The 18,923-nt window shown below is 41.0% G+C and overlaps 1 protein-coding gene across 1 annotated transcript in view; it reads left to right on the forward strand.

The window, feature by feature from the left end:
- LOC122562216 (dynein axonemal heavy chain 17-like) overlaps nt 1–18,923 on the forward strand; it is a 471,020-nt gene that overhangs the window by 231,738 nt on the left and 220,359 nt on the right. The window contains exons 36-38 of the mRNA XM_088000362.1: nt 5,827–5,931; nt 9,756–9,913; nt 16,329–16,467. Of these exons, the coding sequence (XP_087856488.1) occupies nt 5,827–5,931; nt 9,756–9,913; nt 16,329–16,467 (402 nt within the window). The remainder of the gene's footprint in view (nt 1–5,826; nt 5,932–9,755; nt 9,914–16,328; nt 16,468–18,923) is intronic.

Consider the following 18,923-nt stretch of genomic DNA (forward strand, 5'->3'; position numbering starts at 1 on the left):
ATATGAAATGTTACTGCTGACTCATGTCCACCCTCACAACCCAAATGATCCTTTAACTGATTCAAAAACACACCAACCCATGCCTTCCATCAATCCCAAAGGATTTTAATAGTCCCTGCCAGATTAATGCCAACTAAATACCTTGCTCACCCATATGGCCTCCTATGGCTTCATACTAAGCTAATATCAAGTTATCCCAAACCATGCATTTTTCATCCATCCCATGGCCATTTGTAGCCATTTTATCCCAACCCACTCATCAAGTTTTGACCTGAGACCTTCCAGGCCAACTAATCCAGCAACCACCAGGCGCAAAGCCTAGGGGCCTTTGTGAGATTAAATGGATTAAAGATGTAATTGTCTACTACAGCCTTCTCTATAAAACAAAATGCTCCCATTCATGGAAATGCACTCAAAATATTTAAATATTCTCAAGTGTATAAAAACAATTTTCTATTCATCATTCCATATCATAGACGGGTAATCATTTAGTAACTCTTTAAATTATCTCTCAAACTTTAAATTAAAACTAGCCTCTCTTCCACCCTTCTCTACTGCCTCACCCCCACCCCCTCATTCCTTATAATTACATCATCAATTTTTTGAAAGCAAATATGCATTCATAAAGATCTTTTAGACAAATATCAGAAAACAACTATTTCAATTGATACAACAGAATCTTTTCAACTTTCTCTGAAAGAGAATGACTTTGATTTATTCTTTAAGGGCTGGCCATTTGACTTACTTAACATCAAAGCAGTTCTATGTATCTTTTGGACCTATCAAGAACCTTTGTATATATGTATATATTCATGACTCCGACAATGTGGGTTGGATTTCTTGCAACAGCAAAAGATGGATCTTTTTAAGTACAGCACACAGTACTGCCAAAAATTGAGATAGGACAGCAATATCCATATCTGGCCAACATTTCTAAAGGTCCATAGAATATGCATGATTAGTGAAAAATCCAGCTTGAAATTGAAGGGATGCTGTGAGACCTTCAAACAACCTTTGAAGGTATTCTCAGATTATCCCTGGATTTCCATATTTGTACAGCACACAGTGTTATCACCCAATCAGCCCAATCGGCCCAATGGATCTTCTCTCGTCCTACTGATGCTGTCAGACGATAACAGGAAATCACTCATCAAAACGATTGATTGCTATTAAAGAAACATTTGAAAGGGAAAATTGCAGTTAGATTAGATTAGATTACTCACAGTGTGGAAACAGGCCCTTCGGCTCAACAAGTCCACACCGCCCCGCCGAAGCACAACCCATCCATACCCCTACATGTACCCCTTACCTAACACTACGGGCAATTTAGCATGGCCAATTCACCTGACCTGCACATCTTTAGACTGTGGGAGGAAACCGGAGCACCCGGAGGAAACCCACGCAGACATAGGGAGAACGTGCAAACTCCACACAGTCAGTCGCCTGAGGCGGGAATTGAACCCAGGTCTCTGGCGCTGTGAGGCAGCAGCGCTAACCACTGTGCCACCATGCCACCCATGTTTTTGACAAGTGTTTTTTTTTAACCAATATAAAAACACAGCTGGTTTATCTAACATCATAATGTTTCCATGAATAACGGAAAATGGTGAAGAGCTACGCATAGTATTGTTGCCCAAATGTGATGAAAACATATTGAAGTGTTGACAGTTTATTGGGCTCTGTAGCATTTTAGTCTAACGTGTTAATTGGGAAGCTGATTTGAATTGTTAAGTTAGCTCACTCAACTCTCACTCAATAGTTCACAATAACACCCAAAGATACGTTCTCACCCTCTACTGTAAGACCATTAGACTTGGGGCAAAAATTAGGCCATTCAGAACATTGAGTCTGCTCTGCCATTCAGTTATGGCTGATAAATTTCTCAATCCCATTCTCCTACTTTCTCCCCGTAATCCTTGATCACATTGATACTCCAAAACCTATTTATCTCAGTCTTAAACATACTCAATGACTTGGCCTCCACAGCCTTCTGTGACAATGAATTCTATAGACTCCCCATTCCCTGGCTGAAGAAGTTCCTCTTTATCTCTGTCCTAAAAGGTCTTCCCTTGACTCAAAGGCTATGTCCCCCGGTCCTAGTCTCTCCTACAAATGAAAACATCTTCCCAACGTCTACTCTGTCCAGGCCATTCAGTATTCTGTAAGGTTCAATTAGATCCCTCCCTCATCCTTCTAAACTCCATTGAGTATAAACCCAGAGTCCTCAAACATTCCTCATGTTAAGCTGTAAGTTCCTGGGACCATTCTTGTGCATCTCTTCTGAACACGGTCCAGAGTCTGTACATCCTTCCTAAGATATTGAGCCAAAATCTGCAGACAGTACTCCAAATGTGGTCTGATCAGAGCCTTTTAGAGCCCCAGAAGTACATCCCTGCTTTTATGTTCAAGTCCTTTCAAAATAAATGCATTATTGCATTTGCCTTCCTAAATAATGACTCAACCTGGATGTTTACCTTGAGAGAATCCTGGACCAGAATTCCCAAGTCTCTTTGCACTTCAGACTTCTGAATTTTCTCCATATTTAGAAAACAGTCCATGCCTCTATTCTTCTTACCGAAGTGCATGACCTCACACTTTCCTACATTGTATTCCACCTGCCACTTCTTTGCCCACTCTCCTAACCTTTTCAAATCCTTCTGCAACCTCCTCACCAGCTCAATGCCACCTGCCCCTCTGCTTATCTTTGTATCATCTGCAAATTTAGCCAGAATGCCCTCAGTTGATTCATCTAGATTGTTAATGTACAAGGGGAAAAGTGGTCACAACACAAAGCCTTGCGGAACACCACTTGTCACTGGCTGCCATCCTCAGAAGGACCCTTTTATCCCCAGTATATGCTTTCTGCCAGACAGCCAACCTTCTATTCATGGTGGCACCTTGCCTCTAACATGATGGGCCCTTATCTTATTCAGTCGTCTCCTGTACAGCACCTTGTCAAAGGTCTTCTTGAAGTCCAGGTAGATAACATCCATAGGCTTTCCTTGGTCTAACCTGCTCATTCTGGCAGATTTGTCAGGCATGACCTCCCCATGATGAAACCATGCTGACTTTGCCCTATTTTACATGCACTTCCAAGTATTCAGAAATCTCATCCTTCACAATGGATTCCAGGATCTTACCCACCACTGAGATTGGGCTAATCGGTGTGAATTTTCTGTGTTTTACCTTACTCCCTTTTTAAACAGAGATGTCACATTAGCAATTTTCCAGTCTTCTGGAACCGTTCCTGATTCTAGTGATTCCTGATAGATCACCACTAATGTCTCTACTATCTCTCTACTATCTCTTCAGCTATCTCCCTGAGAATTCTGGCATGTAGTCCATCTGGTCCAGGTGGTTTATCCACCTTCAGGCCATTCAGTTTTTCTAGCACCTTCTCCTTGGTGATGGCCACCATACTCAGCTCTTCCCCCTCATTCTTTTGAATTTTTGGGATACTATTGTGTCTTTACCGTGAAGACTGATGCAAAGTGATTATTCAGTTCCTTGGCCACTTCCTTGTTCCCCACTACTATCTCTCCAGCATCATTTTCCAATGGTCCAATGTGTACTTTTGCCTCTCTTTTATCCTTTAAATATCTAAGGAAACATACAGCCTTCATTTATATTACTGGCTACTTTGCCCTCATATTTAATCTTCTTCCTCCTTTTTTCTTTTTTTGTTGCCCTCTGTTGGTCTTTGTTAGCTTTGCAATCCTCTGGCTTCCCACTGCCCTTCACAGATTATATGTTTCTCTTTTGCCTTTATGCTATCACTGACTTCCTTCCTCAGCCATAGTTGCCTCATCCTCCCTGTAACGTGCTTCTTTTTTGCCTTGGGATGAATCTGTGCTGGGTCTGCAGAATTACTCCTGTACACCCACGACTGTGTTGCCAAATTCTGCACAAACACCATCTACATTTTTGTTAATGAAACCACCGTGTAGAATGGATATCAAACAACCATGAGTTAGAATACAGAATGGTGATAGAGAGCTTGATGACGTGCAAAGATAACAACTTCCCTCTCAATGTCAGAAAAACAAAAGAACTGATCATTGTCTTCAGAAAGAAAGGAGGAGAACACACTCTCATCTGCATCAACAGAGCAGAGGTTGAGAGGGTTGACAGCGTCAAATTCCTAGGTGTGATGATAACAACAATGTTTCCTGGACTTCCCACATAGATGTGATGATTAAGAAGGCACAACAATGTCTCTTCTTCCTCAGGTGGCTCAGGAAATTTGGCATGTCCACAAGGACCCTCACCATCTTTTACAGATGCACCATAGAAAGCATACTATCCGATACATAACTGCCCTGGTATGGTGACTGCTCTGCCCAGGACTGTAAAAAAACTACAGAAAGTGGTCTGCAGTCCCAGACCATCACGGAAGCCAACCTCTCATTGCCATGGAAAGGCTGCCAACATTATCTGAGACCTTTCCCACCCTGGTAATTCCCTCCTTCAACCTCTTCCATCAGGCAGAAGATACAGAAGCTTGAACACATGCACCAATAGTTTCAAGGACAGCTTCTTTTCTGCTGTTATTAGATTGATGAATGGACTCTCTAACTTCAAATAATGATCTTGCCTCGTGTACATCTTGTGCATTGTAACCAGTATGCCTCACTCTGTTCTGTATGACCTTGCTTACTATGATCTGTACTACTCACAAACAAAGCTTTTCAATGTACTTAGGTACATGTGACAATAAATTAAATCAAATCAGCAGGATGGTTGGTGTGACATGCAGGATGATGCCAACAGTGTTAATTTCCACATTGGTTGAGGTTATTTTGAAAGTTCTGCCTTCTCAACTCTGCTCCTTGCTTGAAGTATGGTAATCCTCAATTTAAACTCATAGAATCCCGACAGTGTGGAAACGTGCCCTTTGGACCAGCAAGTCCACACCAATCCTTTGAAGAGCATCCCACCCAGACCCATTCCCCTATCACTCTACGTTTACCCCTAACCTGCACATCCCTGAACACTATGGGCAATTTAGCATGGCTAATTCAGATAACCTATGCATCTTTGGACTGTGGAAGGAAACTGGAGCATCTGGAGGAAGCCCACACAGACACAGGGAATGTGCAAACTCCACACAGACAGTCACCCAAAGTTAGAATTGAACCTGGGTCCCTGGCACTGTGAGGCAGCAGTGCTAATCACTGAGCCACCAACTCCCCTAACTCACCGCAATACATCTTTCTTTAACGAGATAGCTGCTCCATGATCCTCTATGACTATAGCTCCCAGTCCTAGTGTGGACCTATGATCCTCCAGGGCTACGGTGACTTTACCTTTACAGTTTTCTCTAACAATTGCAACATTTCTCATGCTGAAAAATGAAAGCAAGAAATTGTTTAGAAGAAAGTTGATGCAGCAATGGAAAATATAATATAAGAAGAATATGTTTACTAGCAGCCTTCAAAGCAGCTGATATTTTATCCATAAACAATGTTCATTGTTACTCAAAGTATTTGTAATGCTTATGACTCTTAAAATTCAATTCAACTAACTGTACACACTTCAATATGTTTTCATAACATTAGAGTAAGAATTCTGTGCATATCTCACCATTTCTACACTTATTCCCTATATAAATGAAATGGGAAAGGAGCTTTAAAACAATGAAATGAAAATAAGATTGAACTTTATTATGAGTAGGAAGTTAAATTATTTGGACTTTAACAGAGGTTTTGAATAACGTATATTTTCATCTTTGATATTTAACATATTTGTTCCTTAAGAATAGCATCTATGTTTTTACTTTTCAAAGTATGTTAACAGTTATAGAAGTGATCTCTCTTCACCATGTAGTCCTGTGGGAATATCTACAAAGGTCTGGCACAAAGTGGAGCTTGGGGCTGCTTTGATGAATTCAACAGGATCTCCGTAGAGGTTTTGTCAGTGATTGCTGTGCAGGTAATTTTTAAAACGTTTAAATTTTTTAAATCATACTTTCCCGATTGAAGACATTTACTTTGTTCAAAATTCAAAGTAAGTGTACTCCAATTTATGGAAAATCACTGTTACACATTTTAGATTAGATTACCTATAGTGTGGAAACAGGCCATTTGGCTCAACAAATCCACACCAACCCTCCAAAGAGTAACGCACCCAGACCCATTTCCCTCTGATTAATATACCTAAACCGATGGGCAATTTAGCATGGCCAGTTCTCCTGTCCTGCACATCTTTGGACTGCAGGAGGAAACCCACGCAGACACAGAGAGAATGTGCAAACTCCACACAGACAGTTACCTGAGGCTGGACTCAAAGCCAGGTGCCGTGGTGCTAACCCACTGAACCACCATGCCGCCTGCTTTGACAGTAAGGGCATAATTTGATTCTCTGCTCCGAGGTGGATTGGAATGTGGAGTGGGGATGGTGAGGTTTTGGGGGTATGGGGTGGGGAGGGTGGGAGGAGTGTGGAGGTGTGGGGTGAGGGTGTTGGTGTTCTGTTTAATTTGGTGGACACATGCATGGTGAAGATGCTGCCACCAATTAAGTCCCAATTTGGAATGTTCAAGAGTGGCCGTCCTAACCAGAGTCAATTGAGGCCCTCAAAGGGCACAGTGGGATCATACTACTGCTAGAATTGTAATACTGCCTGGACCACATCCTTGTAGAAAAGTAAACCTTTCTCCATTAGGAGATATTGGAACCATTAGAAAGGGGAAATTAATTTTTTTATAAAAAGTGTAATCGAATTCCTATCTTAGATTCTTGAAAAGTGAATTTGCAGCTTTCTTTGCTAACATAGAGACATAGAGATGGAAACACCACAGCTATGTTATTTTAACCCAATTTATGGAGTCAAAATTAGAAAATCAGCTTCCTTTATAAAGGCCAGACAAATGTTGCGCTTAAGTTAAACAATTTCTAATAGGTCAAATTATTTGCTGGATCATTATGCTGTCATTTATTTGCACCACTCTTCAGTGAGTATATTTTCTATGGACCCCAACTTCTGCGAGAATTTCTTCTACTTTAGAAGGGATAGAAATTAGAAGTCCACAACCTTCACTGCATGAATTTCACAGAATTCCTCAATTTTAAATAACTCCGATGCAAAGGAACAGATGGGATAAAAATATAGATTTCTGAGAGCCACAAGGTTTACTGAACCTGATCCCAATGACTCTCCACTGAGATGAATTGAGATGGAGGCCTGGATTCCTTTACAGCACTGTAGATGTAACCTCCTAGTTGCAAAATTGTGAAGTTGCTCTTGAAAATCCACAAGCTTTTATTGTGAGCATAAGTACAGCGATTAGTCCTGTTGGGAGCCTCTGTTCTTGGCAGCTCAAAGGAGAATTAGGGGAGAGGTTCCTTAATTTCAGTATTACCCTGACAGATTATGAAGGTGGAGGCAGTTGATATGCAGTATGAATCAGCCTCAGAGTATTTCTAACATTTAAATTGCCTCTTGGTCCTATTTTAAGGTTCTTCGAGTCATAAGTTGCCTATGCCTTTTGTAGGGTGGGCTAGGAACCAATCCTGAAACTCCCAAGTAGATTTGACTTCCATTTGCCAGAAAACCAGGTTACATTCTTCTATTCAGCATATCAGATCAATAGCAATGGAATGTTGAACAGGATTGAAGAAATGCAGCAACAAGAAAAGGCATTTAGCCCTTTGCACCTGTTCTGCCATTCAACAAGATCATGGTTGATCTCCAATTCAATCTACAATACAATGTCATTCCCCATATCTCTTGCTACCATTTGCCAACAAAATTATCAATCGCAAGTTTGAATGATCAAATAACTTGCATCAATTATAAGTTGCAGAAGCAAACTCCAAACACCATATCTTTAGTGGGGGATTTTACATAGCCCAAAGTGCCTAAATTCACCATGTGGAGTGATTGAGTTAGGCAGGAACTGAAGTTTTGATATCCTTAATGAGAGTTGAGATTAAGTCAGCTACATGTTTGTAGTCTGTTGAATCTCATGCCAGCCTGTGGCAAGTTCTTACATATGCACGCCATGAATACTGATTAGCATAAAGGCTTTCATTATTGTATCATACCATCAAGATGAAATCAAGAGATGAAAAAATTATTGCACTCTGTTTATGCTCATTTATTGATGGCATGCATTAGTCAGCATTGGAGTTTAAGATCAGTGGTTTTCTATGTTGCATTTGGTGGGACAAGAAAGTGGAGTTGGAGACTGGCAGCTTGCATAAAGGTTTGGTTAAGCAGTGAATGGGCTGTGAGGTATGTGGAGTGAGGTGAGGAGAGTTGAGTGGAAGAGGGAAGTGCCTAGCATCCCTGATATGGTGGACAGGTGATTGGTGACGATAGTCACTCAAGAAGAAAACTGACAGGCCTAAAGCAGGGGCCAGTACAGTCCTCATCTGGATCCTTCCAAATGTATTCTCTGGGAGAAGGAATTTTCACAGTCATGGGCTGTGGTTGATTTGTAATAGAGGCAGGACCAGTCAGAGAAATCTTGCAGTATAGTCCATGGAATTGAGCTATAACTTTCAGAATGTCACAAGGAGGGTTGAGAGTGAAACAGCAGTGCTAACAAAGATGGGTGCAGCCTCAATTAAGGAGGGGAGGTATAGTATTTCCAATCAAATGGTAATAGGATCCAGTATAATGGGGAATGTTGAAGAATTTGGGGAAAAAAAAGCCAAAGTGATCTGCTGAAAATTGAGGATGATTTTGAGAAATAAAGATGACATGAGGAGGGTGCAGGGTAATGGCTGCCTATTCCTGAAAATTTTCAGAAGCTCATGTGCTGTTGAGATTAGGGACCAAAGTGGAAAGAAACAGTATACAGAGGAACCTTGATTATCCGAACATCGATTATCCAAATTTCGGATTATCTGAACAAGATCGCAAAGTATCGATGCTTGGCTAAACTGTGTTATCCGAGCATTCGATTATCCGAACAAAATACTTCCCACTTGTGTCATTTGGATAATCAAGGTTGCTCTGTATGGTGGGTGGCTTGTGAAAAATGGAAGGAGTTGTAAACGTCACTGCACATCAATTCTGTTGGTGAAATCAATGGGGATACATGATTACAGAGTACTATCTGCCTTCTTTGCACAGATTATGGCTGGAAAGCCTATGGTTCTCATACTTTAACATTCCTGCAATCTCAAGACGAGAGGTTACGACAATGATCAATTTTATTTTAAGCTGCTTCTTGATATTACTTGGAGTGAATTCAATTGGCTGAAATCTGGCAACTGCAATGCTGGGGTCCTCAGTAAAATGCCAAGAGGAATCATTAGCTGAACAAATGTAGTTGGAGATGGATGCAAATATATCTTTGCATTGATGCGCTGGGTTCACCTATTATTTAAGTCACTACCTCCTGTTAGTGGTTTCACTGCTCATCACCATTCACAACTAGATATGGTCGGACTGTGACATTTTTATCTGATCCATTGGTTATGGGATTGCTTGGCCTTGTCTATAACATATTGGATATGCTGTTTAACATACAAGTAGTCGTGTGTAATAGCTTCACGAAATTGACACCTCATCTTTTTAGTTAGGTCTGGTGATGCTTGTGGCTTTCATCCTAACTCTTCGTTGAATATGTAAAGAGAAAGATAATTGAAAAGATGTAATAAGGTTTTAAATAGATTACTTTTCAGACCACTGACTTTTCGTCAATGTCATCAGCCTCAAATGGTAACTTGGTTTCCTGGATGTTGCTTTTCAGTTTTTTCTGCTGTTATTTTAGATTTATAATTTGTGCAGTATTTTGCTTTTGCAGGTGAAATGTATACAGGATGCAATACGTGACAAGAAAAAGCAATTTAATTTTCTTGGAGAAAATATTGTTCTTATCCCTACTGTTGGCATTTTCATCACAATGAACCCAGGTTATGCAGGGCGTACAGAACTTCCAGAAAATCTGAAGGCATTATTCCGGTACTGTAACTGATTATTTAGTTTAAATATTGTTCTGTAGATTTGCTGTATATTAAAAATATGTCTATTATATATGTGCAATTTATTAATATCAGAATTTGGGTGATCAAAAATGATAGCTGTTGTAGAATTTCCAAAATCATTTTATCTGCTACTCTGATGATGTTTTAATAGAACTTTGCCTTTTTTGCCTAAGTAAATGAGGTATTATGCTTCATTGACATACTATCACTTTGTGCTGTATTGTCCTTTTTCTGTCAGTAACTGAAGCTTTATAATTTGCAGCATAAAGTTTTAAACAAAACAATAGATTCAAAACTACATATCCCAGCACATCATAATGTCCATGAAACTGATTTTTGATTCATTCCTATTTTCAATACAATTAAAATCATTTCATTTCAAAATCCCAGTCCAGCCCAAATGCCAGGTTTTGAACTCTGTAATAGGCAATACTATGACATAATTTTATAAGTCCTTTCAAATTGGCTTCAGTAGCAGGAGAAGGTGCGTAAAATCAGAATGGAAGACAACAGACTGGGATTCAACATCTTAATGTTGTTTCCCCATATCACTGACAGCAGCCAGCATGGAGGGCGGACCTTACACGTCAATACAGCCAGTGTATAATTGAGGCAATTAATGGGCTTATTAACAGCAAGTTTACAATGAATTTTCATCTTTTTTAGCAGCACCTGTGATTCACAGAGATGTAGATCCTTGACTCATAAGAGGTGAAGGCAAGCAAGTGGGAGCTCAACTATTGAAAGTACCAGCATGATGTGCAGGGAAGAACTTGGACAGCAATAAATGGAGTCAGGGTTGAACTTTAGGGGTGGATACCATGCTAGCACTTGAGGATATTGTTATCATTAAGATAGTATCATTTGAGCAATAAGAATGGATGAGGAAAAAGTCATTCTCCAATTTCACATAACCTTCCCACCCATTACCCCGACCTCCATTCTACCAACCGTGGGGAAGCACGGTGGCTCAGTGGTTAGCACTGATGCCTCACAGCGCCATGGACCCAGGTTCAATTCCCACCTCGGGCAACTGTCTGTGTGGAGTTTGCACATTCTCCCCGTGTCTGCGTGGATTTCCTCCGGGTGCTCCGGTTTCCTCCCACAGTCCAAAGATGTGGAGGTTAGGTGAATTGGACGTGCTAAATTGCCCATAGTGTTAGGTGCATTAGTCAGGGGTGAATGTAGGGGAATGGGTTTTGGTGGGTTGCTCTTCGGAGGGTCAATGTGGACTTGTTGGGCCAAAGGGCCTGTTTCCACACTGTAAGTAATCTAATCTAAACCAACCCTTCCTTCAAGCTACAACCTGCACATCGACCAACCAGGTTGTACCCACCACCTACCACTACCTCACCATTCTGCATTTCTCTCCACCCAAAACTCTCCCCCTCCCACCTTTTATCTGCAGCTCCCCCTGTCCCCACCTCCATTCCTGAAGAAGTGTTATACCCAAAACGTTGACTTCTCCACCTCCTGATGCTCCCTGGCTTGTTGTATTCTTCCAGCCTCCTTTTCGTCCATTTGTATAGAAGGATTACATATGATGAGAGGCAATCTGCCACAGATTTCATTCACTCAGGCTTCAGGGCCTCCTTTGAGAAGAAACAGCAGGGAGGGAGAGAGGCTCAGGCACAGGAAGCGGGAATTTTTAGGCAACCCTGGAACAACCGTTGGGATTGCCTTATACACAGGAAAAGGGAACAGAACATCAAAGGAACAGTATCCTTCATGGAGATGAAACAATTCTCATGAGTATCCACCATCTGAGGCTCATTCATCTGCAAATATCTGTGTAGCAGTGTTTCTGCAGACTGCTTCTCCAGGGAAGCCATGTCATCCATGTGCCAGGGTACAGGGTGAGCATGACCCCTGGGAATTGGTGGGTAGCCAATACCAATTACATTGAAGGCCACAGTGGCACTGAGCTTCTATGCTTCTGGATCTTTCTGATGGTCCACTAGACTCTTGTCGGGTCTTGTAGTCTTTGATGCATTGATGCATCCAGTTGGTGACTAATGACCTTTACAAGGAGGTAATTGACAATGGTCATTAGTGCACTGCTCAAAACGGTCAAGCTGAGATATTCATCAGGTTCAGAACCATTGTTAATTTCCACAAGTGTAGGGTTTGATCGATAGCACACATGTGGCTTGCAAAGTTCCCACAGATAAGTTATCCACCTTTATCAGTTATATAATGTATAACTGATCTTTTTGATTTTATTTGTTATTGTCACCTGTACCTAAGTACAGTGAATAGTTAGTTTTGCGTGCAGTACAAGTAGATCATAAAAGACACAGATCATAGGGTGACTGAAAAGAGGGAGGAATACAAAGTTATGGCTGCAAAGAAGATGTACAAAACATAAAATCCACATTAGATTTGAAATTGAGAGTCCATTCAGAAGTCTAATAACAGCAAGGAAGAATCTGTTCTTGAATCTGTTGGTATGTGTGCTTATTCTTTTGTATATTCTGGCTGATGGAAGAGATTGGACGAGATTATAACTGGGATGGCACATGTTGATGTTGGCTGCCTTTCCAAGGCAGCAAGAAGTATAGATGGAGTCAGTGGATTGAAGGTTGGTTTATGTGGTGGACTGGGCTGTGTTTCTTATGGTCCTGGGTAGAGTAGTTGCCGTACCAAGCCATGATGTGCATCCAGATAGAATGGTTTCTATTGTTGGTGAGAGTCCTTATGGACATGCTGAATTACCTTATGCTCCTGAGGAGAAGAGACATTGTTGTGCCTTCTTGCCATCACATCAATCTCTAGACTGCCTCCATTGCCATTTTATCTTTTCTTAGATGAAGGTTCCAAGACTATTCACAATATTCCAGCTGTGGTCTGAATGGTGCTTTGCCTAGTTTTAGTAAACCTCCCTACTTTTAAACTTCCTTCCCTTTGAAGCATTCCATTTCATTTGCCTTCCCTATTACCCATTAAAAATGGATGGTAGCTTTTTTGATTCATGGATGAAGACTCCAAAATCCCTTTGTTTTGTAGCTTGGTCCTGTCTTTCTCTATTTGAATAATGTTCAGTTCCTCAATTCTTCCGGCAAAGTGCATTATTATACATTTCTCTACGTTGTATTCCATCTGACATGTTTTTGTCCATTTTCTTAACTTGTTTATGTCCCTCTAAAGGCTCTTTGTCATCCTCAATACTTGCCTTCCCACCTATTTTTGTTTCATCTGCAAACCTGGCTATAGTATAAGTATCCTTTATCTGAAATTCCAAAATCCAAAAAGCTCTGAAATCCAAAGCTCTCTTTGTAAAGTTTTTTTTTTCTCCATAACAAGGTTGTTTGGCCTGCAAACAGTTAACCCAACTCCACACCCACTCAACCCATGTCACTCAGACATGATGTGGTGGCATGGCCCAGCACTGGAAAGCGTCAAATCTGTCTCAGTGCTCATAATAATCACGCATGTGTCTGTTTCTCGATAAGTTTTTTTTATTTCACTGTGAAAATACCATTTATTCCAAAATCTGAAAAAATCCAAAATCCGAAAACCAGCTGGCCCTGAGGGTTTTGGATAAAGGATTGTGCACCTGTATATTCACTTTTCTCACCCAAGCAATTAATATACAGAACAACTTCAGTTATCCAGACGAGACAGCGGGGAGTATTTTGTTAGGATAGCTGATTGTTCGGATAACGGATCTGATCATAAACAAAGGAAGCATTTATGGGATCTTGAGATCTTGTTCCGATAATCTGACATTTAGATAATTGATGTTCAGATAACTGAGGTTGTTCTGGATATTGCAAATAACTGTGGCCCCAGTGTTGATCCCTGCAGCATACCACTAGCTACAGGTTGCCTCCATGAAAATACCCCTTATGTCAATCATCTCTCTCCGATTAGTGAATCAATACATTACCCATGCTAATATACTACTATGAGTTCTTATCTTATTAAGTTGGCTAATGTGAGGCACTTTGTCAAACACCTTCTGAAAATATAAATATATTGTATTTGCCATTTCACCTATACATATCCTGCTTGTTATCTCCTCAAAGAATTTTAGTAAATTCATGAGTATAGACAATAATGTTAATGGATTTGCCAGTACGTAGTGGTAGTCACTTGTTTGATAAAAATAGAACATCATCCCTTGGATGTTTGATGTGAATTCTCCCAATTCCTGAAGACTTGTCAGTACGTTAATTGTTTGCTGCCATTCAGTGTTCTCCTTTTCAGAGACACTCCATAAAGTATTATATTTTTGACCAGCTGAGTAAAACTTATTTAAAGCTGTGCTTTCTGACATTTAATCTCCACTACTATTGTTGTATTTCAACATCTTTCATCCCTGTATTGTATCTATCACTAATAGGTCCAACTATCTGACTTACTTTCACAGAACATAGGTAATTTGATTAATAGCTACGAATTAAAGTTCAATCTTCTTTGATCATAGAGCCCGATTGACAGGACCCTTAGCCATGTCCAACCCACCTCCCACACTTGGTCCTCTCACCCCTGTCTCTTCCCTCCCACAACAGCGATAATGGTTCCCTGATTCTCACTTACAACCCTACCAGCATCCACATTCAAAGAATCATTACCTGCTATTTATGCTACCTTCAGCGGAATGCTACTACCAGACACAAATTCCCCTCCCTTCAGTTGTCAGCCTTCCACATGGACCACTCCCTCCTGGACACCTTGGTCACTCCTTCTCCACTCTCAACACCTCCCCAAACCTCCATGCACTTGTAGAAGGTGCAAAGCCTGCCCAACTACTTCCTCTCTTCTCACTATCTAAGGCCCCAGCCAACCTGAAGCAGCACATTCACTGCACTTCACTCAGTCTAGTCCACTGTATTTGCTGCTCGCAATGTGGTCTGCTCTATATTGTGGAGATGAAATGCAGACTGGGTGACTGCTTTGCAGAAAACCTATGCTCTGTCTGCTAAAATGACCTTGAGCTTTCTGTTGCCTACCATATCAACATACCACCATGTTCCCTAGCCAACATTTCTATCTCAGGCCTGCTGCAGTACTGCAGTAAGGTTCAGCACAACATGGAAGAATAGCATTTAACTTTTTCATTTGGGAACCCTGCAGCCCTCAGGATTCAAAATCCAGTTCAATAATTTTAGAGCCTGAGCACCTTCACCTTAGCCCATCCTCACCAAATCAGACTTTGTCATTATATGGGCTGCTTCCACAAACAGCTTATTGTCAGTCACTAATGGTCCCTATTAGCAGCTATTGATTCTCCCAGACTGACCTTTATCCATTTCTTTGACCTTTATCCATTTCAATTATTTTCTTTCTCTCTGGGCTTCATCTCCATCTTTTGTTTATTCATACCTCCTTCCCTCACCCCATCTTCACATATATCAACATTTTCCTAACTAAAATGAGTTCTGAAGAAGCGTTACTGGACCCAGAATGTTAACACTGGCCCTCCTGGATCAAATTCATCATTCAACCAATTGCCAGTCCTGAGCATAGTAACATCTCCTTGCCAAATCGTGTATTGTGTCCCCAGATCAGTAATTAAATTGCATGAACTTTCCAGGTCAGTTCCCAATAGGAAGTATTAACTTTTTGTTCTCTTTTTAAACAAGTTGCTGTTCAAAGTTCAAAGTTCAATTCTCAACTTCAACTCACAGTTCCACACCAAAAATGAGAAAAATAAAAGAAAAATTGTGATGGTTGAAAATCACATGCTCACTTTCAGGGATTAGTGTACAAGGACACCCAAGTCTCAAAGCACCTTCTCCTTTTCCAACTTATTGCCACTCGTGATAATCACCATCTTGTTTTTGCTACAATTGCAACATTGAAAAGGCATTTGGATGGGTATATGAATAGGAAGGGTTTGGAAAGATATGGGCCAGGTGCTGGCAGGTGGGACTAGATTGGTTTGGGATAGCTGGTCGGCATGGACAGGTTGGACCGAAGGGTCTGTTTCCATCCTGTAAATCTCTATGACTCTATGGATACCCTGAGATATATCCCCATTCCACTTGATCTGCTGTTCATTTGCCCACTCACTCAACTTGTCCAAATCACACGAAAGCATCTCTGCATCATTCTCACAGTTTATCCTCCTACCCAGCTTTAAGTCATTTGGAAATTTGGAAATATTACACTAATTCCCTTAGTTAATCATTAACATGTGTTGTGAATAACTGGGGTTCAAACACTGATCCCTGCAGTATCCAACTGGTCACTGGGTCAATGTTTATTTCTACTCTGTTTCCTGTCTGCTAACCACTTCTCTATCCATGTCAGTACAATAACCCCATTATCCTATCTCTGCCTATCTTGTCATTTTATATATATATTGCACAGCCTGCCAATGTGTGTTTTGTAGGTTTTTTTGTGTTTTTAAAGGTAAGCTTATTATTTAATTTTCTTCTTTGTAGACCTTGTGCTATGGTAGTACCAGACTTCGAGTTAATTTGTGAAATCATGTTGGTTGCTGAAGGCTTCATTGATGCCAGATTACTTGCTAGAAAATTTATTACCCTTTATACATTATGTAAAGAGCTCCTTTCTAAACAGGTAACTTCAATGAATTGTTTATTGTAGTGGATTCATCTTCCTACATAAAAACTGAAAAAGTGCTTTGCATTAACGTATAGTTAAAATAAGGTACTAACTTGAATTTCTTTTAGTAATAATGGTATGTTCCTGATCCATAATTGTTTATTAACTGCAGTAGGAAACAATTATAGACAATGAAGTGCCTTTCGATTTATAACCCTTTGCCTTTTCTGAATAAGTAGTCACAGAATTATACAGCAACAAATAATTGATCTGATATGTGTCTACTAGTTTGTTGAAAGAATTATCGATTAATGTTGCTGCCCTGCTCTTTACCCAAAACCCAGAAAAATTCCCTTTCTAATGTCATATTCCCTTGGGAAATTACTGTTAAAAACAGTTCTATTTTGGACACAACAACTCATTATGGAAAGCATGCTTCCCCACTGTAATGGAACCCGCTTTCAAAGTCTGCATGTTTTTGATGCAGGTGCTAACCGAAAATGCAAACTGAGAGAGGAAACAGAAAAAATTGAAAGGAAATTGACCCTTCAACCTTCCAAGGAAACAACAAAAATTGTAATTAAAATATATACCCAATCATCCTGTCCATAAAAGCACATTTGAAAACAGGGTGGTCAAATTCAATAAAGAAATTTCCTTCTCAGCAAATACCAAGCTGCCCATCATGCTACAGTGGGTGGGTAATGCCATAGAAATATTGAGGTCCTTTTGTTTTAAAGACTTTATCCTGCCTTTGACACTATAACACATACAGCTTGAGAGATGGAAGGAAGATGACAAGCCTGAAAGGTTTCACTGAGTAGGTTGAAAGCAGACAGTAAGTGAGGAAACCTACTTTGAAGAATGTTTCCTCTGGCCATCAGTGATGGACACCCCTCTCCTCCAAGATCACACCTACCCTTCTTGCCTCTGTCCTCAGGTATCGGCCTGGTGAGACTATAAAACATATTGTTTGGTTAGCAAACAATGCAAGCAGCTTGCTATAGACCGAGATAATTGACACCACAGCTAACAAGTCTGATTTAAACTGAAAGAATAGTGGATGCTGTAAATCAAAAACAAAAACAGAAATTGCTGGAAAAGCTCAGCAGGTCTGCCAGCAAATCTGAAGAGAAGTCAGAATTAACGTCTGGGTCTGGTGACCCTTCCTCAGAATTAAAACCTGATTTAAAATCTACAGTTCTGCCACATTCAGTCATGAATACTAATGAACAGTTAAGCACTAACAGGAGCAGGACTTTCCACAAATGTCCTTATCCTCAATGATATAAGTGCACAACACATCAATAGAAATGTTAAAGTCAAACCTTTGCAAACAAGTTCAGCCAGAAGTACCAAATGATTGATCCATCTTGACCTCCAGCTAAGATTGCTCAGCAGGTCAAGCAGCATCCAAGGAGCAGGAGAATCGACGTTTCGGGCATGAGCCCTTCTTCAATTATTCCTGAAGAAGGGCTCATGCCCGAAACGTCGATTCTCCTGCTCCTTGGATGCTGCCTGACCTGCTGCGCTTTTCCAGCAACACATTTTCAGCTCTGATCTCCAGCATCTGCAGTCCTCACTTTCTCCAGCTAAGATTCCCAACATCATAGGTAACAGTTTTGAGAGAGAATCTACCCTTCTCTCCTTGATGTTCAATGACATTATCAGCATTGAATGTCATTTTATCAACTTTTTGAGGGCTCCATTGATCAGAAGATTATCTGGATCAAACATAATCTCCCTCCCATAGGAAGGATGTTGTGAAACTTGAAAGATTTACAAGGATGTTGTCAGGGTTGGAGGGTTTGAGCTTTAGGGAGGGGCTGTTTTCCCTGGAGCGACAGAGGTTGACCTTTTAGAGGTTTATAAAAGTATGAGGGTCATGGATAGGGAAGGTAAACAAGATCTTTTCCCTGGGGTGGGAGAGTCCAGAACTAGAGGGCATAGGTTTAGGATGAGAGGGGAAAGATACCTAAGGGGCATCTTTTTCACACAAAGGGTGGTGTGATATGGAAGGAGCTGCCAGAGGAAGTGGAAGAGGCTAGTACAATTACAGCATTTAAAAGGCACTGCATGAGAACAGAGGAACCTCGATTACCCGAACGAGATGGGCAGGCACTATTTCTTTCAGATAATTGATTATTCGGTTAATTAATTCAATGCCTTTCCTCTGGGGATCGGAGTTTTCTATTAAGTCTGCTCCCCATTCAGGAGACAAGGCAACAGAACAGCTTGCACGAGTTCACATCCGCCTAACCAGTCCAACACCACCCCCCGCCTCCCAATTCCGTCCAGCACTGCCCGCCGCCCCCCAATCCCCATCCAACACCACTCAACAGCCCCCAGACTGCATCCAACACCGCCCATTGCCTCCCAAACCCCATCCAACACTGCCCACCACCCGCCCCCAACACTACCCCGGCCGTCCTCCCCAACCCCGCCTGCCCCCCAACCCCATCCGCACCCCC

Source organism: Chiloscyllium plagiosum, unplaced genomic scaffold, assembly GCF_037043375.1.
Source record: "Chiloscyllium plagiosum isolate Xiang-an unplaced genomic scaffold, Cpla_swu_hap1 HiC_scaffold_25, whole genome shotgun sequence".
NCBI lineage: Eukaryota > Metazoa > Chordata > Chondrichthyes > Orectolobiformes > Hemiscylliidae > Chiloscyllium > Chiloscyllium plagiosum.